Below are 19,073 nucleotides of genomic sequence, written 5' to 3'. Positions count from 1 at the left end.
AACAAGATTTCTAGACAGAAATTAGAATGTCAAACATATGCATGCACACACACACACTACACATGCACGTGTAAAAGTATACAAACATACACACACACTACACATGCACGTGTAAAAGTACACAAACACACTGTACACTGTATTAACTACGAACTCTGCTAAAGCTCATCTTTCAATTTAAATGCAAAATCATTTAGCCATTCTCTTCATATAGTCAACAAAGGGGTGCTATGAAACAAGTTATGAGTTAATAGGACATTCAGAGTCCCAACAGCAATGATTATTTTTTTTAAACAGTAATTCTAAACTACAAAGCAATGGCACAATAAAATTGGGCTGGACTGCAAATCATTAATATAAAGTATGGCATTTTTGGACTGGGAGCATTCAAGTCATGAAATACTTCTGCATTCTGGAAGGAAAAATTAAGAAAAGGACACAAAGCACCAGAGTCCTCAGAAAATAAAACTTTACTACACACCATCTCAGCAGTTTAACACTGGCTGCTGAATGTCCCAACCTGAAATGGACTTCATGACAGCACCAACATTACAAAGAGGAAGAAGCAACCCTCAAAACAGTCTATACTAGTATACATTCTCCACTTAGCAAAGATGAGCTGTCAAGAATGGCAAAGTGTCTTCCACCCATAATACACATCATGAAGAAAAACAGTAATCTAACTTCACATCGTGTCTCCAAGTGTGGCCTTTACACCTATTATCATGCAAGTCCATTTTGTCAGTCTACTGGTGAGACTGTGGAATACAGCACTGCTGCTAAAAGTCTCATGTTCGGTATCACATTCCTCAATCTCAAACCGAGTTGGCATTCAGTAACCATACAGTGAAGGTGACAATATTCAAACTATTGGGAGCATTTGGAAGGGGATGGTAAGACCAAACAATTTACCAATACCTGCATAAAACAGCATGGTTATGTAGGATAAATACAAACATTAACCTCCGTGGCACTGCAATGTAGGGGATGTACCTAGGTAACTGAAGTTCTGCCAGTAAGACAGAGGCACAACCACATGATTCAGAGAGTCCATCTTGAAAGGAAGTCTTCATGAAGGGGATTCCACAATGGGCAATCCAAAAGTTCAGTTTCTTCTACTTCAGGTGCTACTGAATCCTCATTCTTTGATTGAACATAGAAAAGGGAGCTTTGGAATCTCTCCAACTCTCATTCTTTCAGAAGCTCAGGTCCATTCCAGTGCACATCCTATATTGCTATCTTGGTGTTTCTGAAACTGGAGTTGTCCCTGTGAAAAGAGAAATTACAAATTAGGAGGAAATAGCCCCAAGGGAAAAAAATAGAGAGATTCTGACCACGATCTGTTCCTATTTTCAAGCTTTTCTGCAGTACTATCTTTTGAATTACAATATTTATTGCTTCCAGATGAGAAGTGTTTGCAATCATACACCTGCTTACAATACAATTAAACCAAAGAGATGCACTCTTTCCCCTCATACTGTTTTGCTACATGAGCTGTTTACAAACAAGTAGACTGGGGAAAGCATGGCATTAAGTACTACCTGAAATCAAAGTAAAGCAAATGCATTCACTGCATTTCAGGTTCCAAACTACTGATAAGAGAAGTAATAGGTTCTGGATAAAATAAATCATTAATGATAATGCGTCAATCACGCTTCTAGGTGGCTGCCAAAGTTTTCAAAGAAAAAGGACTTAATTACAAAACAGGTTCACTGCTACACAATATTTACGTACACTTCTATGCTAGATGCATTACATATACACACTTCAGAGTCATAAACATAAACCATTTAAATCCCCTTAATGCTGACTTTAGAGAAATAAAACTATCTGTGGAAGAATTTGTGAGCTAGGAGCTCCTAAAAAGCATTCGGTACAGTTCTGTTTGTCAACATATGGAATAAGCTAACAGATACTACTTCTTCTTTCGGATTTTTCCCAGTTAGGGGTCGCCACAGCGGATCACCGTCCGCTCATGATTGGCAGTGGAGCTTTACAGTGTCGAGTTGTCAGCCCGGCACCCAATCTTCCACAGAAGGCACACACATGCACGCACTCATACCTAGGGCCAATTTAGTGTGTCCGAATCCACCTACAGCATGTCTTTGGGATGTGGGAGGAAACCGGAGGAAACCCACACAACCACAAGGAGGACATGCAGACTCCGCACAGAAGGCACCCCAGCCGAGGATCGAACCGGAGAACCTCTTGCTGTGAGGCAGCAACGCTAACTGCAGCACCACCGTGGCTGCCCAATAAGCTAATAGATACTAATCTTCTCATATAATGTCTAACTGAAATAATTCTTTAGTATATACATAGTTCAAATGAGTCACATTGACATTAGTTGTGATATCCTTTACTAATTCAGTTTGTAGGGGGTCTGTGAGCAAGTAATTGATGCTGAACTTTTAGGATTAAGGCAGGAATTCACAGCTTACAAAATGAACCACAGGATGCAAGAAACAGCAGATCTGAAGTTGTTGTCTTCATATGTTCTTCAACCTGTGGGTACTTTGATCCGGGACAGATCCAACTTGGCCGCATTTCCAGCATCTGATCTGAGCTCCAAGCTCCTCCTCTACCCATAATGCCCCTGTTTCCCTCCTCCTCCAGATCTGGTTTGCTGCACTACGTTCACATTGGGGTCCGGGCTCTAAGCAACTGTTTTGGGTAAGTTTGTAGTTTTTTTATCCTAGACCACAGGCATCTCGGGTCTGCTCACTGTCAGCTTTCCCTCACCAGTTCTCTAGACTGGTCTCAGTGGCTTCCTCTTCTGGGTCCACCCACAGCCAGCTTCTCTGAAGCCGAGGTGGACAGGATGATGCAGAGATTTATCCACACACAGATCCAGGTGGGAGTCTTGCCTGCCCCCTCCCCCCTCTGGGGCTGGGGGCATGCAGTCTGCCTTTGTCCCAATCATTCCTTTTCCAATCTGAACCCCAGTTTTGGAGTACTCAGATCTGAGGCCGTACACAGGCAGTTTTCTGGTGGCAAAGCACACTCCGGGGAGGTCCAACATTCTTGCTGACAGGCTCAGCAGGTCTATCCTGATGCCTTACATGTGGTCACTGAATCCTTCAGTAGCGAAGCAGATCCTTCTAAAGTGGGGTCAGCCTTGCTGAGGTCAGCCTTGCTGCAATCTCTTCATCTCTCCTTCCAAAGCGAATTTCAGTGAGTTTTTTGCTCTGAGTCCCCCACAGAGGGAAGCCCCCAGAGATGCTTTGGTTCATGCTTGGCCCTCCGATCTTCTGTATGCTTATCCTCCTCTCCCTCTGATCCCGAAATTCCTTCAGAAAGCTTGCAGGCTGGGGAGCTCAGTTATCCTCATTGCCCCATTCAGGACTCACCACATCTGGTTTCCTTCTCTGTGGTCTCATGTAGTGTGTCCCCCCCTGGACATCAGATCCAGCTCTGGATTTCATCCTTCAGGGATCCCTCACCCAGCTGAGGTCAGTCTAAGGTAGGCAGTTCATACAGCCTACTTCGATCTGGCCACCATTCCCCACTCAGGAATTATTGATAAACTCACCGAACTAGGCATCAACCCCTATATCACTAGGTGAGTTGCAAATTGGCTCACAGATAGAACCCACAGTGTGAAAGTAGCAGACTCCAAGTCAGACTGCCAACACCAGTCATGAGTGGAGTCCCACAGGGATCGGTCCTGGGTCCTCTCCTGTTTGGCATCTACTTCTCAATAGTCCAGGCCAACACAAAGGGACTCTGGCTGACCAAGGTCACAGACGACTGCAACCTGGGAGCCATTATTAACTCCCCAAGTGATGTAGACATACAACAGAAAGGCCTCACTGGGACCAATGACTGCTTAATGCCAGAAAATGCGTCGTCATCCCCTTTGGGAAAAACTCCATTCCCACTAATTACCACATTCAAAGGGAGCCCACTGAACACTGAAAGTGTTATAAGAAATCCGGGTACACAGGTTGACAGCAACCTCTCTTTCGACCACCACATTGCCACTGTGGTCAGAAAGTTCTTCTATGTGGCACATCTCATTACCATGGGTTTTGCATCCAGAAAGAGAGAGGTCATTATCTCTCTCAACTCTTTCCTCATTAGGCCAGTCAGAGTATAATGCCCCATTTGGCATGTACCTCACTAGACACATGCAACAGCTGGAAAGGCCACAAAAGTACTTCACAAAGAGGATCCTAGGCCTTAAACACATGTCCTACACAGACAAACTCAAAAAACTCCAGCTATTCTCTGCCTTACATTGTCTACTAAGAGGCGATCTCTGCTTGACTTACAAAGCTATGTCTGACCCAGCTCTGTTAGAAATGCTACATCTAAAGAAATTCCAATCCTTCTACACCACACGTTCTAGAGACCTCAACCTCATTACCGCAATCAACAGAACATGCTGGGGGGAGAAGTTTATAACCCAGACACTGCCAATGCTTTGGGATAGACTTCCCATACATGTCAAGCAGAACACCTCACTGGTCCTCTTCAAGAGAAATCTTGAAGAGTGGATGGGAAAAAGAAAGTTAACCCCAGGGATCACTCCAGTGGCTCTACTTGACAGAGGCACTGGAAACCAACGTTGGGCGGCACGATGTCAGGGCACTTCTATGGGCTAGGCTTGTAAAGGCTCCAGGGCCATTAGCCTAGTACACACCTATGAACCTCAATGTCTGGCTGTTCCAGTTCCCATGGTAGTCAGGGCTCCCAGGTTATCTTCACCAGTCAAAAAGATATTAGTTGCAGCTCATAAATCTTCTACTAGGAAGGTTTATTCCAGCAAGCAGAAGCGTTTATCTATTTGGGCATCTCAGCGTGATCTAGATCCCTTTACTGCCCCAATTCCGGCGGTTCTAAAATTTTTGGCAAACATTTTTCATCAAGAAACCAGTTCTTCTATGGTCAAGGTCCAACTGGCAGCTATATCTAACTTTCATGTAGGCGACAACACAGCTTCTCTAGCGTCTTCTAACGTTTACAAAGCCTTTTTGAAGGGTACCTTTTTGCTTCAGCCACCAATTAATGACCTAATGCCTCCTTGGTTTCTTAGACTGGTTCTGCAAGCTCATGTCTCTTCCCCTTTCAAACCCACAGCCTCAATGGATCTACAATTCTTGTCATGAAAAACGGCTTTCCTGATTCCCATTACATTAGCCAAAAGGGTTTCAGAACTTCAGGCGTCATCAGTTAAACCTCCTTATATGATTTTTCATAAGGACAGGGTATCTTTGCGCATTAACCCCTCTTTCCTTCCCAAAGTGGCTTTGGAATCAAACATTGATCAGGTAATTAATCTCCCTGCTTTCCTTCCGAATTTTCAAAATAAGGTAGAGTACAAATTGCACTTGTTGGTTGTTTATAGACAGTTACGCTTTTACTTGTAGATGACTAAACCTTTAAGTCTGACCAACTTAGTTTCCTATGCCAAGCCCTTTTTAGGGAAACCTGTATCAAAGGTCACCATTGCTCGTTGGATTTCTCAGTGTATTATCCTAGTGTATTCAGCTAGAGGTTTACCCCCACCATAACATGTTAAGGCGCATTCGACTAGATCTATGGCTGCTTCAGCTACCTTCTGGTCCAGAGTTTCACTGGATGACATTTGCTCTGTGGCTATTTGGGCATCTTCGCATACTTTCATTTCGCACTACAAGTTGGACATTCTATCAAAAAACAGGGCATACTTTGGCTCCGCTGTGCTCCAAAATATCCTTCCATGAGGGCCTCCCAGGTGTTTGGCAGCTCGAGACTCTGTCCCACAGGTTGAAGAACAAATGAAGATAACAACTTCAGATAAAGAAGTTATGTACTCACCAAAACGCTCCGTAAGAGTTGTTGCTCTTCATTTGTCTTCAACCATCCCTCCCTCCTTCTCCCTGCCTTATGTGGACTGTGTGGTGGTCTGGTCAGAAGAGATATATTCACCACGTTAGCATACCTTTGTTCTCCTCTTCATGCTTCTGGAAACAGTACAGTTGTGTACACTAACCATAAATGTAGATGTCCAAGTGTATTCACTGTTGCAGTCATCACATTTGGGTTATCTGCTTGCAGTAGCCCTCAGTCAGCCTGATTAACAAAGTCTTGGGTCCCACATCGGTTGCAGTCTCCTCTTCCGTGACGTCAGGTCGTCAGGGGGTATAAAACATGCAGCCGTCATTACATCAGTTTTTCTTGCCCCAGATGTCAGTTGCCCCCCTAACAGGAAGCAATTAAATCTATAAATATACAAGATTATACCTCCAACAAAAAAAAGCAAATACACCAAAAAGCTTTTAAGCATTGTAAAGGAGAGAAGAGGTACAGCCAAAGAAGTCAGGGGGGTGGAGGGAGGGTAACCAGAACTGCAACAGTGAATACACTCGAACATCTACATTTATGGTAAGTGTACACAACTGTACTATGTTCTTCGTGTTCCACTGTTGCAGTCATCACACTTGGGTGAATTCCTAAAGGTAAGGATGGGAGGAGGAATTAGCATTAGGACATGCTATAAGGCCCTGCAAGACTGCAGTGGCAAAGCCAGCTCTGGATTAGAGAAAACTGGAAAATGGTAATGCTTAGTGAAAGTATGTACAGAACTCCAGGTAGCAGCTTCTAGGATGTCCCTGGTAGGGACACCTCTGAGAAAGGCTGTAGAGGTAGATGCAGCCCTGTTTGAGTGAGGTCTGATCCCCTGTGGGATAGGTTTTCCATGGTGCTTATAGCAGAAATGAATGCAATGGCCTATCCATTTGGATATGTTTTGCTTTGAAATAGCCTTCCCCTCTGTCCCTGCAGCAAATGTCACCAGCAGTTGTTCAGATTTCCTTTGAGGTTTAATCCTGTCCAAGTATAATCTAAGTTGTCTGTGCACATCTAAGGAGTGCAATATCTGTCCCCCTTTGTTCTGTGGATTGGGAAAGAAGGTTGGCAAATGAATGGACTGATTAAGGGCCACACTGGATAACACCTTTTGCATGAAAGAAGGATTGGTCCTGAAGGACACCCTGTCCACATGAAAGATGATGAAAGGCTCCACTGCCACAAGGGCATGTAATTCAGATACCCTTCTTGCTGAAGTGATTGCTAAAAGGAAAGCTGTTTTCCAAGAAAGGAATTTTAAATCTGCAGTAGCAGCTGGCTCGAAAGGAGGAAGGGTGAGTTTCTCCAATACAAAGTTAAGGTCTCAGGCTGGAGTTGGAGCTCTCCTGGGTGGTCTTAAATTTTTGGCCCCTCTGAGGAACTGCTTGAGCAGTGGATGAGAGAAGAGGGGAGGTTCTGTGTTATAATGAGCTGAAATGGCTGAGGCGTGAATTTTTATTGAGGAAAAAGACAGGCCCTTGTGAAGCATCTTAGTTAAGTACTGTAAAATCTGAGGTAAATTGGGCACTGCTGTGCTCATCCCTTCAGAATGATTCCAGGCACAGAATCTTTTCCATTTTTCTGCATAAGATTTTCTAGTACTAGGCCTCCTTGCCTCTAAAATTATATCCATCACTGGTTTACTGAGGGATGGTAAAGGAGAGATTAGGTAATTAGCCAGGCTGCTAGGTTCAGTGTTTGAAGCTGAGGGTGCAGAATCTGGTTCTCCTGCTGAGGCAGCAGGGTAGGAGTCTGAGGCAGGTGACACACTGCGCAGGAGGGGGTACCCGTGTTGGCATGGCCAGTCTGGTGCAATCAAAATCGTCCTTGGTTTGTCTTGTTTAATCTTCAGTAGTGCTTTGGAGAGCAGAGGCAAAGGAGGAAAGGCATAAACTGTTATGTTTTTCCAGCTGAAGGACAGAGCATCCACTTTCGAAGTTTGTCTGTGGGGAGTCCTTGTTCAAAATTTTTTTAATTGATAGTTCTGGGGGGAGGTAAAAAGATCTATATCTGGGTTCCCCCATTTGCTTGTCAACCTGTTGAAAATCACTGGTTCCAGTTTCCACTTGTGTGGATCCACGAGATTTTTGCTTAGTCCATCTGCCAGTGTACTTAGTTTTCTGGCAGGAATTGAGCTTGTAGACGCACTTGGTAGCTCAAGGCTGTGTTCCACAATGCCATGGCTAGTCTGCAGAGGGAGTAAGGATGTGTACCCCTGCTTGTTTATGTACCACATAACAGTGGTGCTGTCCGTCTTTACCATTAATTGTCCTGGAAGAATGTGGTCCCTGAAGGCTCTCAGAGCATTCTGTACAGCTAACATTTCTTTTAGATTGATGTGCACGTGCATTTGACTTAGGTTCCATTTGCCCTGAATGTACTTCCCTGCCAGATGCGCCTCCCCCCCCCCCCCCATGCATAGTCTGATGTGTCTGTTGTTAGGGTTTGGGCGGCAGGGGGTAGTCTGAATGGTAGCCCTTTGTTCTGGAGGCAGGCCTCTGCCCACCAAAGGAACACTAGGCGTAGGCAAGGTATGACAGAAATCATTGCTTCTAGATCCTGAGAGTGTTGACACCATAGGCTTTTTAGATATCACTGTAGTTTCCTCATATGCAGTCTTGCATATGGAATTAGAAGAATGCAGGAGGCCATGAACCCAAAGGCTTGTAGCATTTGCCTTGCATATAGCAGGGTTTTTTGTGACCACTTGTTTGAAGTAGGTTGTCAAGTGAATGCGTTTCTCTGGCGTGAGGAAAGCCATCTGGGAAGTTGTATTCAAGCTTGCTCACAGGAATATAATTTGTTGACAGGGTACCAGGTGTGATTTCTTTTAGTTTATGGTGTACCCCAGACAAGTTAGCACCCTTTGTACAAAAGCCAGATGATTCAAAATTATGTCCTGGTTTTCTGCCTGAATTAGACAATCATCCAGGTATGGGTATATTTGAATATTTCTTTGCCTGCAAAATGCAATGACTGGAGCTAGGCACTTTGTGAATACCCAGGGAGCAGTAGATAAGCCAAAGGGCAGTGCAGAGAACTGATAGTGAGTGTAGCCTGCTTTGAAGCGTAGGTATCTTCTGCAAGATTCCCTGATTGGGATGTGCAGGTATTCTTCCTTCAGATCTAGTGCTGCCAACCAGACATCTTTGCCTAACATAGGAAGCAACTGGTGAAGAGTCAGCATCTTGAATTTTGGAATCATCAAAAAGGTGTTAAAGTAGACAGGTCCAGGATAGGATGCCATGAATTGTCTTTTCTGGGTACCAGAAGTCTCAAGTAGAAACCTTGTTCCTTTTCGTCTTCTGGTACCAAGTGAATAACCCCTATGCTTAAGAGAGAGTACTTGCTTTTGGGCCTCTGCCCACTGATTTGGAGGTAGATCCGGCCAACTGCTTGGAGTTGGTAACGTGTGGAAGTGAAATCTGTATCCTTGGGACACTATATTTAAAACCCATTTGTCTTGGGTAATGAGTCCCCAGTTCTTTGCATGAAGTGCAATCTTTCCCCCCAAAGGGGCAGTCAGTTGAGAAGTGCTTGGAAGTTTTAAAAAGAAGTCATTGAGACAGTTTACCATAGGGGGGAGTTTTACTACTCCCAGATTTGGAAGTGGAGGCCCCCCACTGCTTAGTCCTGTGAGTCCCCTGGGATTGAAACCTGGATGCTCTGCTGGATCTGGGTTTGGACTGAGAAGGTCTGGAAGAGGTATGAAAGGACCAATTCTTAGAAGGCCAATTCCTACTAAATCTCGGAGGTTGTACTTGTAAAAAATCTTTAACTGTTTGCATAGATTTAGCTTTTTCCTCCATCTTTTTAAGAACTTCTTCTGCCTTATTCCCAAACAGGTGGTCCTGATTTAAGGGAGCATCCAGTAATTATGCTTTAAAATAATCTGGCAAGGATTGCTCCTTAAGCCAAGCATGCCTTCTAAGTACAGACCCAGTTACAGCAGCCCTGCAAGATGCCTCTAGTGAATCAAAACCACATTGCAATGTATGTTTACCAACTTGTTCAACAGAATGCATTAAATCCTGTAAATCCTTATTTTCAGCACAGTCAGGAATCAACATAATTTTTTGTTTACGCAATCCAATAATATGCTGCTGATACTTTAACATATGAAACTGGCAATTCAAGGCCCTAATGGCCAAAGTTGCAGAAGTGTATAACTTCTTACCCCATCTATCCAGCGCCCTGGAGTCTCTGTCAGAGGGGGTAGGATTTTTGGCAGTAGTAGCTTTAATGTCCTTAGGTCCCTGTGAAATGGTTTTAGGATCCACAGTAAAATTTTTGAAAAGGAACTTGTGAGAGTCAGGAACCCTGTAATATCTATCAGGTTTTCCTGGAGCAGGAGGTAAAAAGTCAGGGGCCATGTTAGATTCCGAAAAGGCATCATCAACAACGTCCAGTGCAGGAGGTATAGCTAAAAGTCTGTGCTGGGGCAGGATTAAGAAATCCCAAAGCCTCTTTTTAGAATCAGAGAAAATCCTGACTCTCCCAATGAAAATGCTCCCTGAGAGTATGTAAGGTTTCACCAAAAGAGAAATCCTCGGGGGGGGCAGAGGGAATAGAGTCCTCAGCATCAGAATTCTCATGGGTAGATAAGGGTAAATCCTGGTTATCAGAGGAAAAAGAAATTTCAGAATCCTGGTCGAAAGTATCATAAGCAAACTCAGTCCTAGGTTTCTTAGACGGGGAAGGTTGGCTTCCCCTGAATAAAGCAATAAGGTCTTCAGTAATTGTTATCATTTGTTTTTTAGGCATACAGGCCTGACCATGCAGTCTGGATGTCAGTTTCTAGGCATGGTTAGAGTTTTAGGCTTTGAAGAAGAAGATCGCGTCGGTTTAATATGCAAGTCCGTAAGCCTGAATACACCCTCAGAAGCCGGTGCCTTCACAGCAGCTCCGGACCCATCCAAGGTAGAGACATCCGTAGGTTCCACAGTTGAAGCATCTCGTGGCATACCAGACTCTGAATGGGTCTCAGCAGAGGCCTGCGAATCTGAAGTAGTGGGTATCAGGGGCTGCGAAAACGCCTCATTGAATACCGGCGCCTCGGCGGACTGTCTCTGTCTTTATCTGCGTTTTTTCAGAATGTCGGTAATGTCGGATGGCTTACTGAAGACATACTGGGATAATTAAGCCAAGCACCAAAATATTTAGAAGTGAAAATATACAGACGACGGACAGTTCATGGTTTAAATAAGGCACAAAACTGACAGTGAGGTACGTCGTGATCAGGGCCTAGGCAAGGAATACAGTATGAATGAAAATCTTTATGAGGTATTTGCTTTCCACAAGAAATGCAATTATTTACTTTTACTGACATCGGTTTACAGCAAGAAAAAGTTTCCCCAACAGGGTATTTAGCTTTTAGTTGAAGACTTCGGTTCTGAAACTCGAAAACGAAAATTTCAGGAGTCTGCTGACCAGCACTTGCAAACTGCTTCTGCTTCAGGCACCGCATGGCAAGAAAGACTGATGTAATGATGTCAGCTGCATGTTTTATACCCCTGACAACCTGACGTCACAGAAGAAGAGACAGCAACCGACGTAAGACCCAGGACTTTGTTAATCAGGCCGACTGAGGGCTACTGCAAACAGATAACCCAAATGTGATGACTGCAACAGTGAAAGAAGAAGAACATCTCTACTGTTATGGGATAAGGTCTTCGGTCAGGGTGGGATGCTATGGAGGCAGACTTGATCTGAAGGGAGGAGGGAGACAGGGGCATTATATGTATAGGAGGAACTTGGAGCTTGGATCAGATGCTGGAAATGCAGCAGAGTCGGATCTGTCCCGAATCAGAGTACCCACAGGTTGAAGACAAATGAAGAGAACAACTCAGATGGAACGTTATGTTGAGTGCATAACTTCTTTTTTGCTATAAATTGTTTAACACCTTTAATTTCACATACAGCATGGTGACGTGGATATACATACAGATATAAAGAAGGCAAGCAAACCAGTACAATGATTTTTCCTTTTTGTGCATTATACACTTTACAATTCTTATTCGTTCAATTTAACATCAGATTGTTCAAGTTCTGCCTTCCAGGAAATATCAACCCTCATCATGAATAGTATTCCTCCTGTGGCCGCAGTGGTAGCGTTGTCGCCTCACAGCAAGAGGTTCTCCCATTCGATTCACGGCTGGAGCGCCTTCTGTGTGGAGTCTGCATGTCCTCCCTGCGATCGAGTGGTGTTCGAAAGACATGCGTGAATGGGCGTGCATTCGTTGAAGGTTGGGCGTTGAGCTGGCACCGTAAAAATCTACTGCCAATCATTAGCGGCCTGGAGTTCCGCTGTGGCGACCCCTAACCGGGAAAAGCCGAAAAAAGAACATCATGAATAGTATTCTGCATTTACTGATGTCCTTCTACATCACTTTTGCAGTATTCTTAACAGTAGAGATCCCCCCTCCCTCCCCCCCCCAGGGCAGCCTGTACACCAAAGCTTAATTATCTTGCATGCTCTGTATGTCACACTTATGCTCCCTGCATAGAACACAGGGCATAAAAGTGACATACAGATGCAGACACCCAGAACTTCTTTGCCGCAAGTCTGAACAACATTACTGCTTGTTAGTCTGAATAGCTTGTTGCTGTGCTGAATACCTAGCAGCCAGATAAGTGCCCTGTTGGGGTTGTTTTTTTCTTTTCTTGGTCTTTTATTTTACTTTGCTAACCTACAGTTCATGTCATCCAAGAAGGGAAAATGTCAGTGTGGGAGGTTGATTCACCATAACTATAGTCACAAACAGTGTATTTTTGGTTTGGGTGCTTCCCATGACCATACCTCTTGTAGTATCTGCAATGCATTTGTGCCTAAGACACTCAGAAGCCATTTGTCTCCCCTGGCCACTTATCTAGAGAAACCAATAGCTTAAATGTTTAGCTCAGGGTAACATGGCAGAATCCTTTAATCCCGGGATACTCTAGCTAGGTAAGGTGGTGGCAAAGAAGTCTTGGACAGATTCTTTAGCTGTCCAGCCTCTACTGGACATCCCTCTAGAAGCAGGTAATCGCTTTGTAAGCTGTTAGGTGTCTATAACGGATTCCTCTGTCATGACCCCTTCAGAGGTTGGCATGAAGCAGTCTTTTCACATGTCCTCTAAGGCTGTGCGTCTGCTCCGGACATCAAGGGGGAACCGTGGTTAATTATCTCTGAGGGTCCTAGAGGGATTTTGCAGATGCTGGTCAGGGAGGAGGTTCCGGTTTCTCTTAATGAATTTCGCCATGGGTCGATACACCTCCTGTATTTGTTAGGGCTGACATCCCTTCCAAAAAAAAAAAAAGGCATGTTTCGGTCCATCCTAAGGATCCTCAAAGTGAATGACAACAGTTTACCCAGGCTTGTTTTCCTGACTTGATGGCCCTGATGCCTCAAGGGTTTTGGTGACTGCTCCTCCTTGGACCTCTCAACCTTTTTAACAGCTTAGGGAACTGGATTCCTCGGAAGAGGCTTCAGTGTCTAATAGGGGGAAGTCTTTGTCCTATTCTTCACAAATGCATTCACCTTTGGCTTATGGTTCTGATGAGGAGGAATATGTTAGCCCAGAGTCTCCTTTTGAGGAATTGCCCTTTGGGGGCACAACTGCTAGAATGATGGAAAGGATGATGGAATACTTTGAGATTCTTCTCAAGTGTCTGATATTCAGAGAAGACAATTAGGAGTTGCTTCAGGTGGATACTCCTAAACAATCTGCAGTTCTTCATGTGTTGACTGCCTTGTTAGACACCTTCACTGTTGCTTCCAAGTCTCCTGATGATCAGCCTCCTGCTCCTATGAAACCTGATAGGTTCTTCAAGGTTCTTGAGGATAGACAATTTTTACTTAAATGTCCTACTGATCCTTCTGTATTGTCAGTCTCTTCTGACAAACCTTCTGAGTTATTGCCCTCTTCCAAACTTTTCCCTTCCTATAAGGAAAGTACGGCAATGGAGAGGACTGGTAAGAAAGTTTACACTGCTTCTACTTTGGCCTTTAGGGCTGTTAATTACCAGACCCACATGACCAGGTATGCTCAGGCTTTTCAGGTTATTTCTGACCTCCCCGATTCTGAAGGCAAATCATCTGCCATATCTATTTTAGGTTCTGCTTCTCAAATGGCTTGCCACTCTATTAAGTGTAGTTATGATGATGCTGATGCCTCTTCCATTGCTGTGGTTTTGGGTCTGTCATGAGGCATTACTTTTGGCTTTGTCTCAGATTTTTGCCTGATAACATCAAGGTCAAGTTGTTGGATGCTCCATTGGTAATAAGCATCTTTTTGGGACTGCTGCTGCTGACCTGTGTAAGTCTCTTGGAGAAAGGGAAAGCCTGGCAGGACCTTTAACATATTTGTTGTCTATTGATTATTCTTCAGAGTCTGCTTTTCTTCAAAGACAATCCTGCCAAGCCTCCAAGGGCAGGGAAAGTGGTAGACAGCCCCCCCACTAAGGCTTCTTAGACTTCTGCGGCCCAAAAGCCTCCTTTATCTGATAAGCCTGTTTCTCTTTGACAATTCACCCCCCCTTCTCTTAGGCCAAGTTCCTTTGTTGCTTCAGCTTTCCCTTTGTTTTCCAAATGGCTTCTCATCCTTTCAGACTCTTGAGCTCTTTCTACCATCCGTCAGGTTTACTTCATGGTATGGAAGTCTCTTTCCTCCTTTTTCAGTGATTCTTCAACCTCCTCTAGAGCAACTTCCTCATGTCCTGGAGGATGTTTTTGGGTCCCTGGTGAACCAATGAACCGTTCAACCTGCCCCTCCTTCCCAAGAGAGGGAAAGGGTTTTTATTCCAGGATGTTCCTGGCTCCTTGAAAGGAGGGCTCTTGGGAGACCTATTCTGGATCTCTCCCTGTTCAATGCCTTTCTCAAGGTCCCTCTTTTTCAGATGCTTACTCTTCAAACCTTCTTTCCTCTTATTACCCCAGGCTTTTCTCGTGTCTTTGGATCTGAAGTATGCTTATCTTCATATCATTATTCACCCTTCTTTCCAGGAAAGGTTTACATTTCTCCGTTTCTTCCTTAACTTTTTGGTTCTCTAATTTGTCCTTTGGCCTCTCTACTGCTGCAAGGGTATTCACAAAATGCCTAGCTCCTGTGATTGCTTTCTGCAGGCTCTAAGGCATTCAGATTTTTCCTTAATTAGATGATCTGTTTCTTAAGGCACCTTCTCCTAGCTGCCTGTTACAGAATCTGGAATCTCTTTTCTTCAAAGTCTGGGGTTCACTATCAACTTCCAAAAGTTTGTCCTGACTCCCTCTCAGGGTCATGTGTGCCTAGAATGCAGGATTCAGACAGTGCCAATGCTGACCTCAATTCCACCTCCAAAAGGTTTGTCACCGACAGCCTTCTTTCAGTCTCCTCATCCTCTGACTGCCATGCCAGAAAGTGTTTCAGGCTCTGAAACTCATGGCCTCTTCTATTCCAATGCTCCCCCTTGCCAGACTGCATATGCAGAAGTTTCAATGGTACCTAAAGTCAGTTTTGGCTTCAGCATTGCCACCCTCGAGTGGCGGATTCAACAGTTTGTTCTCAACCCCAGCCTACCCTTTCAGTCTCCAGTCCCTTTTCAAGAACTGTTCAACAATGCCTCAGACATGTGGTGGGGGGCTTTATGTGGTCACCTAAAAGTTCGGGGTCTCTGGCCCCCATCAGAAGGCAGACCATATCAACATCAAAGAGATGAGGTGAAAAGCTTGAAAGGCCAGAATCAAAGCTCTTGCTCTCTCCAGGCCCCTTGAAGGTGTACACAGGCAACACTACAGTGATGTGGTATTTCAACAAGCAGGGAGGAACAAAATCCTACTTCCTCTGCAGGATGGCTCTTCAGGCTTGGCAGGGGGCTCTCAGTTATAAGTCAACTCTTCAGGCAGTATGCATTCCTTTACAGCACAATCTAGTGGCAGACTCTCTGAGCAGGCCCAAAACACGAAGGATGCTTCACAGAGATGGGTTTCTGGACCATGTCCATCTATGTGGTATTCCTCAAGCATATCTGTTTGTCTCCCCTCTCAACAGGCACGCTCCCTCTCTTCTGTTCCAGAGTACTATGCCATCTGGCTTGGAAGATGGGATCCCCTTTCTTTTCCTTGGAAGCGTATGTTTCGTCATGCTTTTCCTGCTCTTCTTCTACTTTCAGGAGTCTTACAGAAGATTCGGCTTGACTCCACAATAATATTTCTAGTGACTCCCTTTTGGCAGAGACAGCACTGGTTCCCGCCTCTTAATGCATCTGGCCATGGGTAATCACCACAAGTAACTTCACCGGTTAGACCTCCTTACACAGGACAAGGAATCTCTCATCCATCCTCACTTGTCCACTCTTGAACTGACACGGAGTGATAAGATGTGCCTGAAAGGGATCAAAATCCTTTCTTCAATTGTACTCAGGGTTTTACAGGAGGCAAGGAAACCCTCAACAAGAAAATCTTATATGTCCAAATAGAAAAGATTTTCTGTCTGGTGCCATGCTCGTAATCAGGACCCTTTTTCAGGGGGGTCCCTTTGGTCCTCTTATTTCTGTGAGGTGCTCCAGTCAGGCCTGGCCTATTCTTTTGTAAAAGCCCATTTGTCAGCCATTTCTGCTCGGCTGCCCTCAAATCCTCCTTTGGCTTCTTGTTTTGAGGTCAATGTCTTAAAGGAGTCATGCATATTAGGCTTCCAAGAAAACCTATTTCTCCTCATTGGGATCCTAATTTTGTTTAGGTAGGAAAAACTGACTCGGGCTCCTTTTAAGCCTGTATATTCTGCTTCTTTGCAACATCGTACCTGGAAGACTGCTTTGTTGCTAGCTCTTATTTCTGCTCAGAGGGTTTCTGAGCTCCGGCCCTTATGGCCATTCCCTCTTTTAGAGTTTTTCACAGGGACACAGTGTTCCTTCGTACTAATGCTTCTTTTATACTCAAAGTAGTAAATGAGTTGTCCTTGAATCAGTTGGTACAACTCCTTAACTCCCTTCTCCTCAGTTTACCCGTGGGAGGGTCTTACACTCTTTGGATTTGAACAGACAGCTCTGGCAATATTTGGATAAAATTAGAAGTTATGTACTCACCATAACGTTCCATCTGAGTAGGTGTATTCATTTGTCTGCAACCTGTGGGTTATGGATCCGATATCGGATCCGAACCGGCATGGTTTACCAGCTATGGATCTGAGCTCTCAGCTCCTTCCCTCACCCATAATGCCCTGCTCTCCCTACATGACCTCAGATCGAGTTTGCCAACAGCATGAACACCCTGAAAAGGGTAACACATATTATGCAGGAAACTGAAAAAGGCCAGGGGGATAGGAGGGCGGGATGGTTGCAGACATATGAATACACCTACTCAGATGGAACGTTATGGTGAGTACATAACTTCTAAATCTGAAGTAGGAGATTCATTTGTCTGCAACCTGTGGGACAGAGTCCCCAGCTACCTGAATCTTGGGTGGCCATCATGGAAGGATATTCCGGAGCACCGCGGAGCCAAAGGATGCTCTACCCCTAGATGTAAGATCCAACTTATAGTGGGAAATAAAGGTATGAGATGAAGCCCAAGTGGCTGCTGCACAAATATCATCTAGAGGAATCCTAGCCTTAAAGGCAGCCGAGGTAGAGACTGACCAGGTTGAATGGGCATGTACACCCTCCGGTGCGGGCCTTCCAGAAGCTTGATAAGCCAATAAGATGCAGTGTGAAATCCAGCGAGATAATGAGACTTTAGAAATTGGCTTGCCCAAATTAAATTTAGCAAAGGAAATAAACAACTGGTCGGATTGCCTATGACCAGCCGTCCTGTTTAGATAAAATCTAAGTTGCCTGTGAACATCTAAGGAATGAAGCTTGTATTCACCCTTGTTTTGAAATTTAGGAAAGAAAACGGGGAGGTTAATGGATTGATTAATGTTTGCTTCAGAAGCTACCTTAGGAAGAAAGGACGGGTTGGTCCTGAGGTATACACAGTCCGGATGAAAGACCAAGTAAGGAGGTTTGGCTGATAATGCTTGAAGTTCTGAGACTCTCTTGGCCGAGGTAATGGCTACTAAAAAGGCCGTCTTGAAAGATAAAAATTTTAGATCTACCGTAGCCGCTGGTTCAAGGGGAGCGGTCAAGGCCTGGAGGACCAAAGAAAGGTCCCAAGGAGGAACCACTTGCTTTACAGCGGGCCTGAGAAGGAAAGTACCTTTTAGGAAAATCTTACACAATTTGGCAGACATCAGTGGACTGGAGTCATGACCAATATGATAATGAGAAATTGCCGCAAGTTGTACTTTGACCGTGGAACTGCTGGCACCATCATTAAAAAGAGTGGTTAAGAAGTCAAGCACTAGAGGAAGGGGAACTGTGAAGGGGTTTAGGCCTTGCCGCTCCGCCCACAAGGAGAACCGTTTCCACTTACTGCGGTAGAGTTTCCTAGTGGATGGTTTATGAGCCGCCACCAGGATGGCCTTAACAGGGGACGAAATACCGGGAGTCCTGATCAGGAGTGGAACTGGAGCAGCCAAGCGTTCAGCTTCAGGTTGTCCAGGTTCGGGGGTGATAAGCGGGATGGATGAGATATCAGATCCGGAATGGGATCTAGAATCCAAGGAGGATTCACTGAGTGAGACCTTAGGAAAGGGAACCAGATCTGTCGAGGCCAAAATGGGGCAATGAGAATAATTCTGCACCCCAACGAGAGGCTTTCTGAAGAACTTGGAGCATCAGAGGCAAGGGGGGATAAGCATAAAGAAGACCGGGTGGCCAAGCATGCACCAGAGCGTCTCTTGGGGTACCTCCGGGAGGAGGTATTAGAGCGAAAAAACTGTCGCACTTGGTGTTTGAGGGAGACGCAAAAAGATCGCAACAAGGAGTTCCCCACCGTGCGAAGATGCGTTCCGCTACCTGAGTATTGAGAGACCACTCGTAAGGGGTGAGAATGGTGCGACTGAGTTTGTCCGCCAGAATGTTGGACCGACCCGGAATATGCGTTGCTATGAGAAAGCAGTCGGTGGAGATTGCCCATTCCCACACTCTCATGGCTTCTCGACAAAGAGGGTAAGACCTGGTTCCTCCTTGTTTGTTGATATACCAGACAACAGACGTTGTCCGATTGAATCGCAAATGTTCCCAAGGGAAGAAAGGCCTGAAGTGCTAGCAACGCTAAGAGCACTGCTCTCATCTCTAGAACGTTGATATGCAGTAAGGTCTCTGAATCGTTCCACGTGCCTTGGACCGTCCGGCCTGCAAAATGCCCCCCACCCCCACCCGAGGCGGGAGGCGTCCGTGGTCAC

General features: G+C 45.0%; 1 protein-coding gene across 3 annotated transcripts in view; it reads right to left on the bottom strand.

Annotated features, from left to right (window-relative positions):
• Positions 1-452: 452 nt before the first annotated feature.
• Positions 453-19,073, bottom strand: part of EIF4E2 (eukaryotic translation initiation factor 4E family member 2) — a 378,071-nt gene continuing 359,450 nt past the window's right edge. For all 3 annotated transcript variants that reach the window (XM_044077084.1, XM_044077083.1, XM_044077082.1), the window contains exon 7: positions 453-1,267. In XM_044077084.1, the coding sequence (XP_043933019.1) occupies positions 1,228-1,267 (40 nt within the window). In that variant the 3' untranslated portion in view covers positions 453-1,227. The remainder of the gene's footprint in view (positions 1,268-19,073) is intronic.

The sequence above is a fragment of the Protopterus annectens genome, chromosome 7.part0, assembly GCF_019279795.1.
Source record: "Protopterus annectens isolate FY-2018-M chromosome 7.part0, PAN1.0, whole genome shotgun sequence".
Taxonomy (NCBI): domain Eukaryota; kingdom Metazoa; phylum Chordata; order Ceratodontiformes; family Protopteridae; genus Protopterus; species Protopterus annectens.
This window is presented reverse-complemented; position numbering and strand designations above follow the sequence as displayed.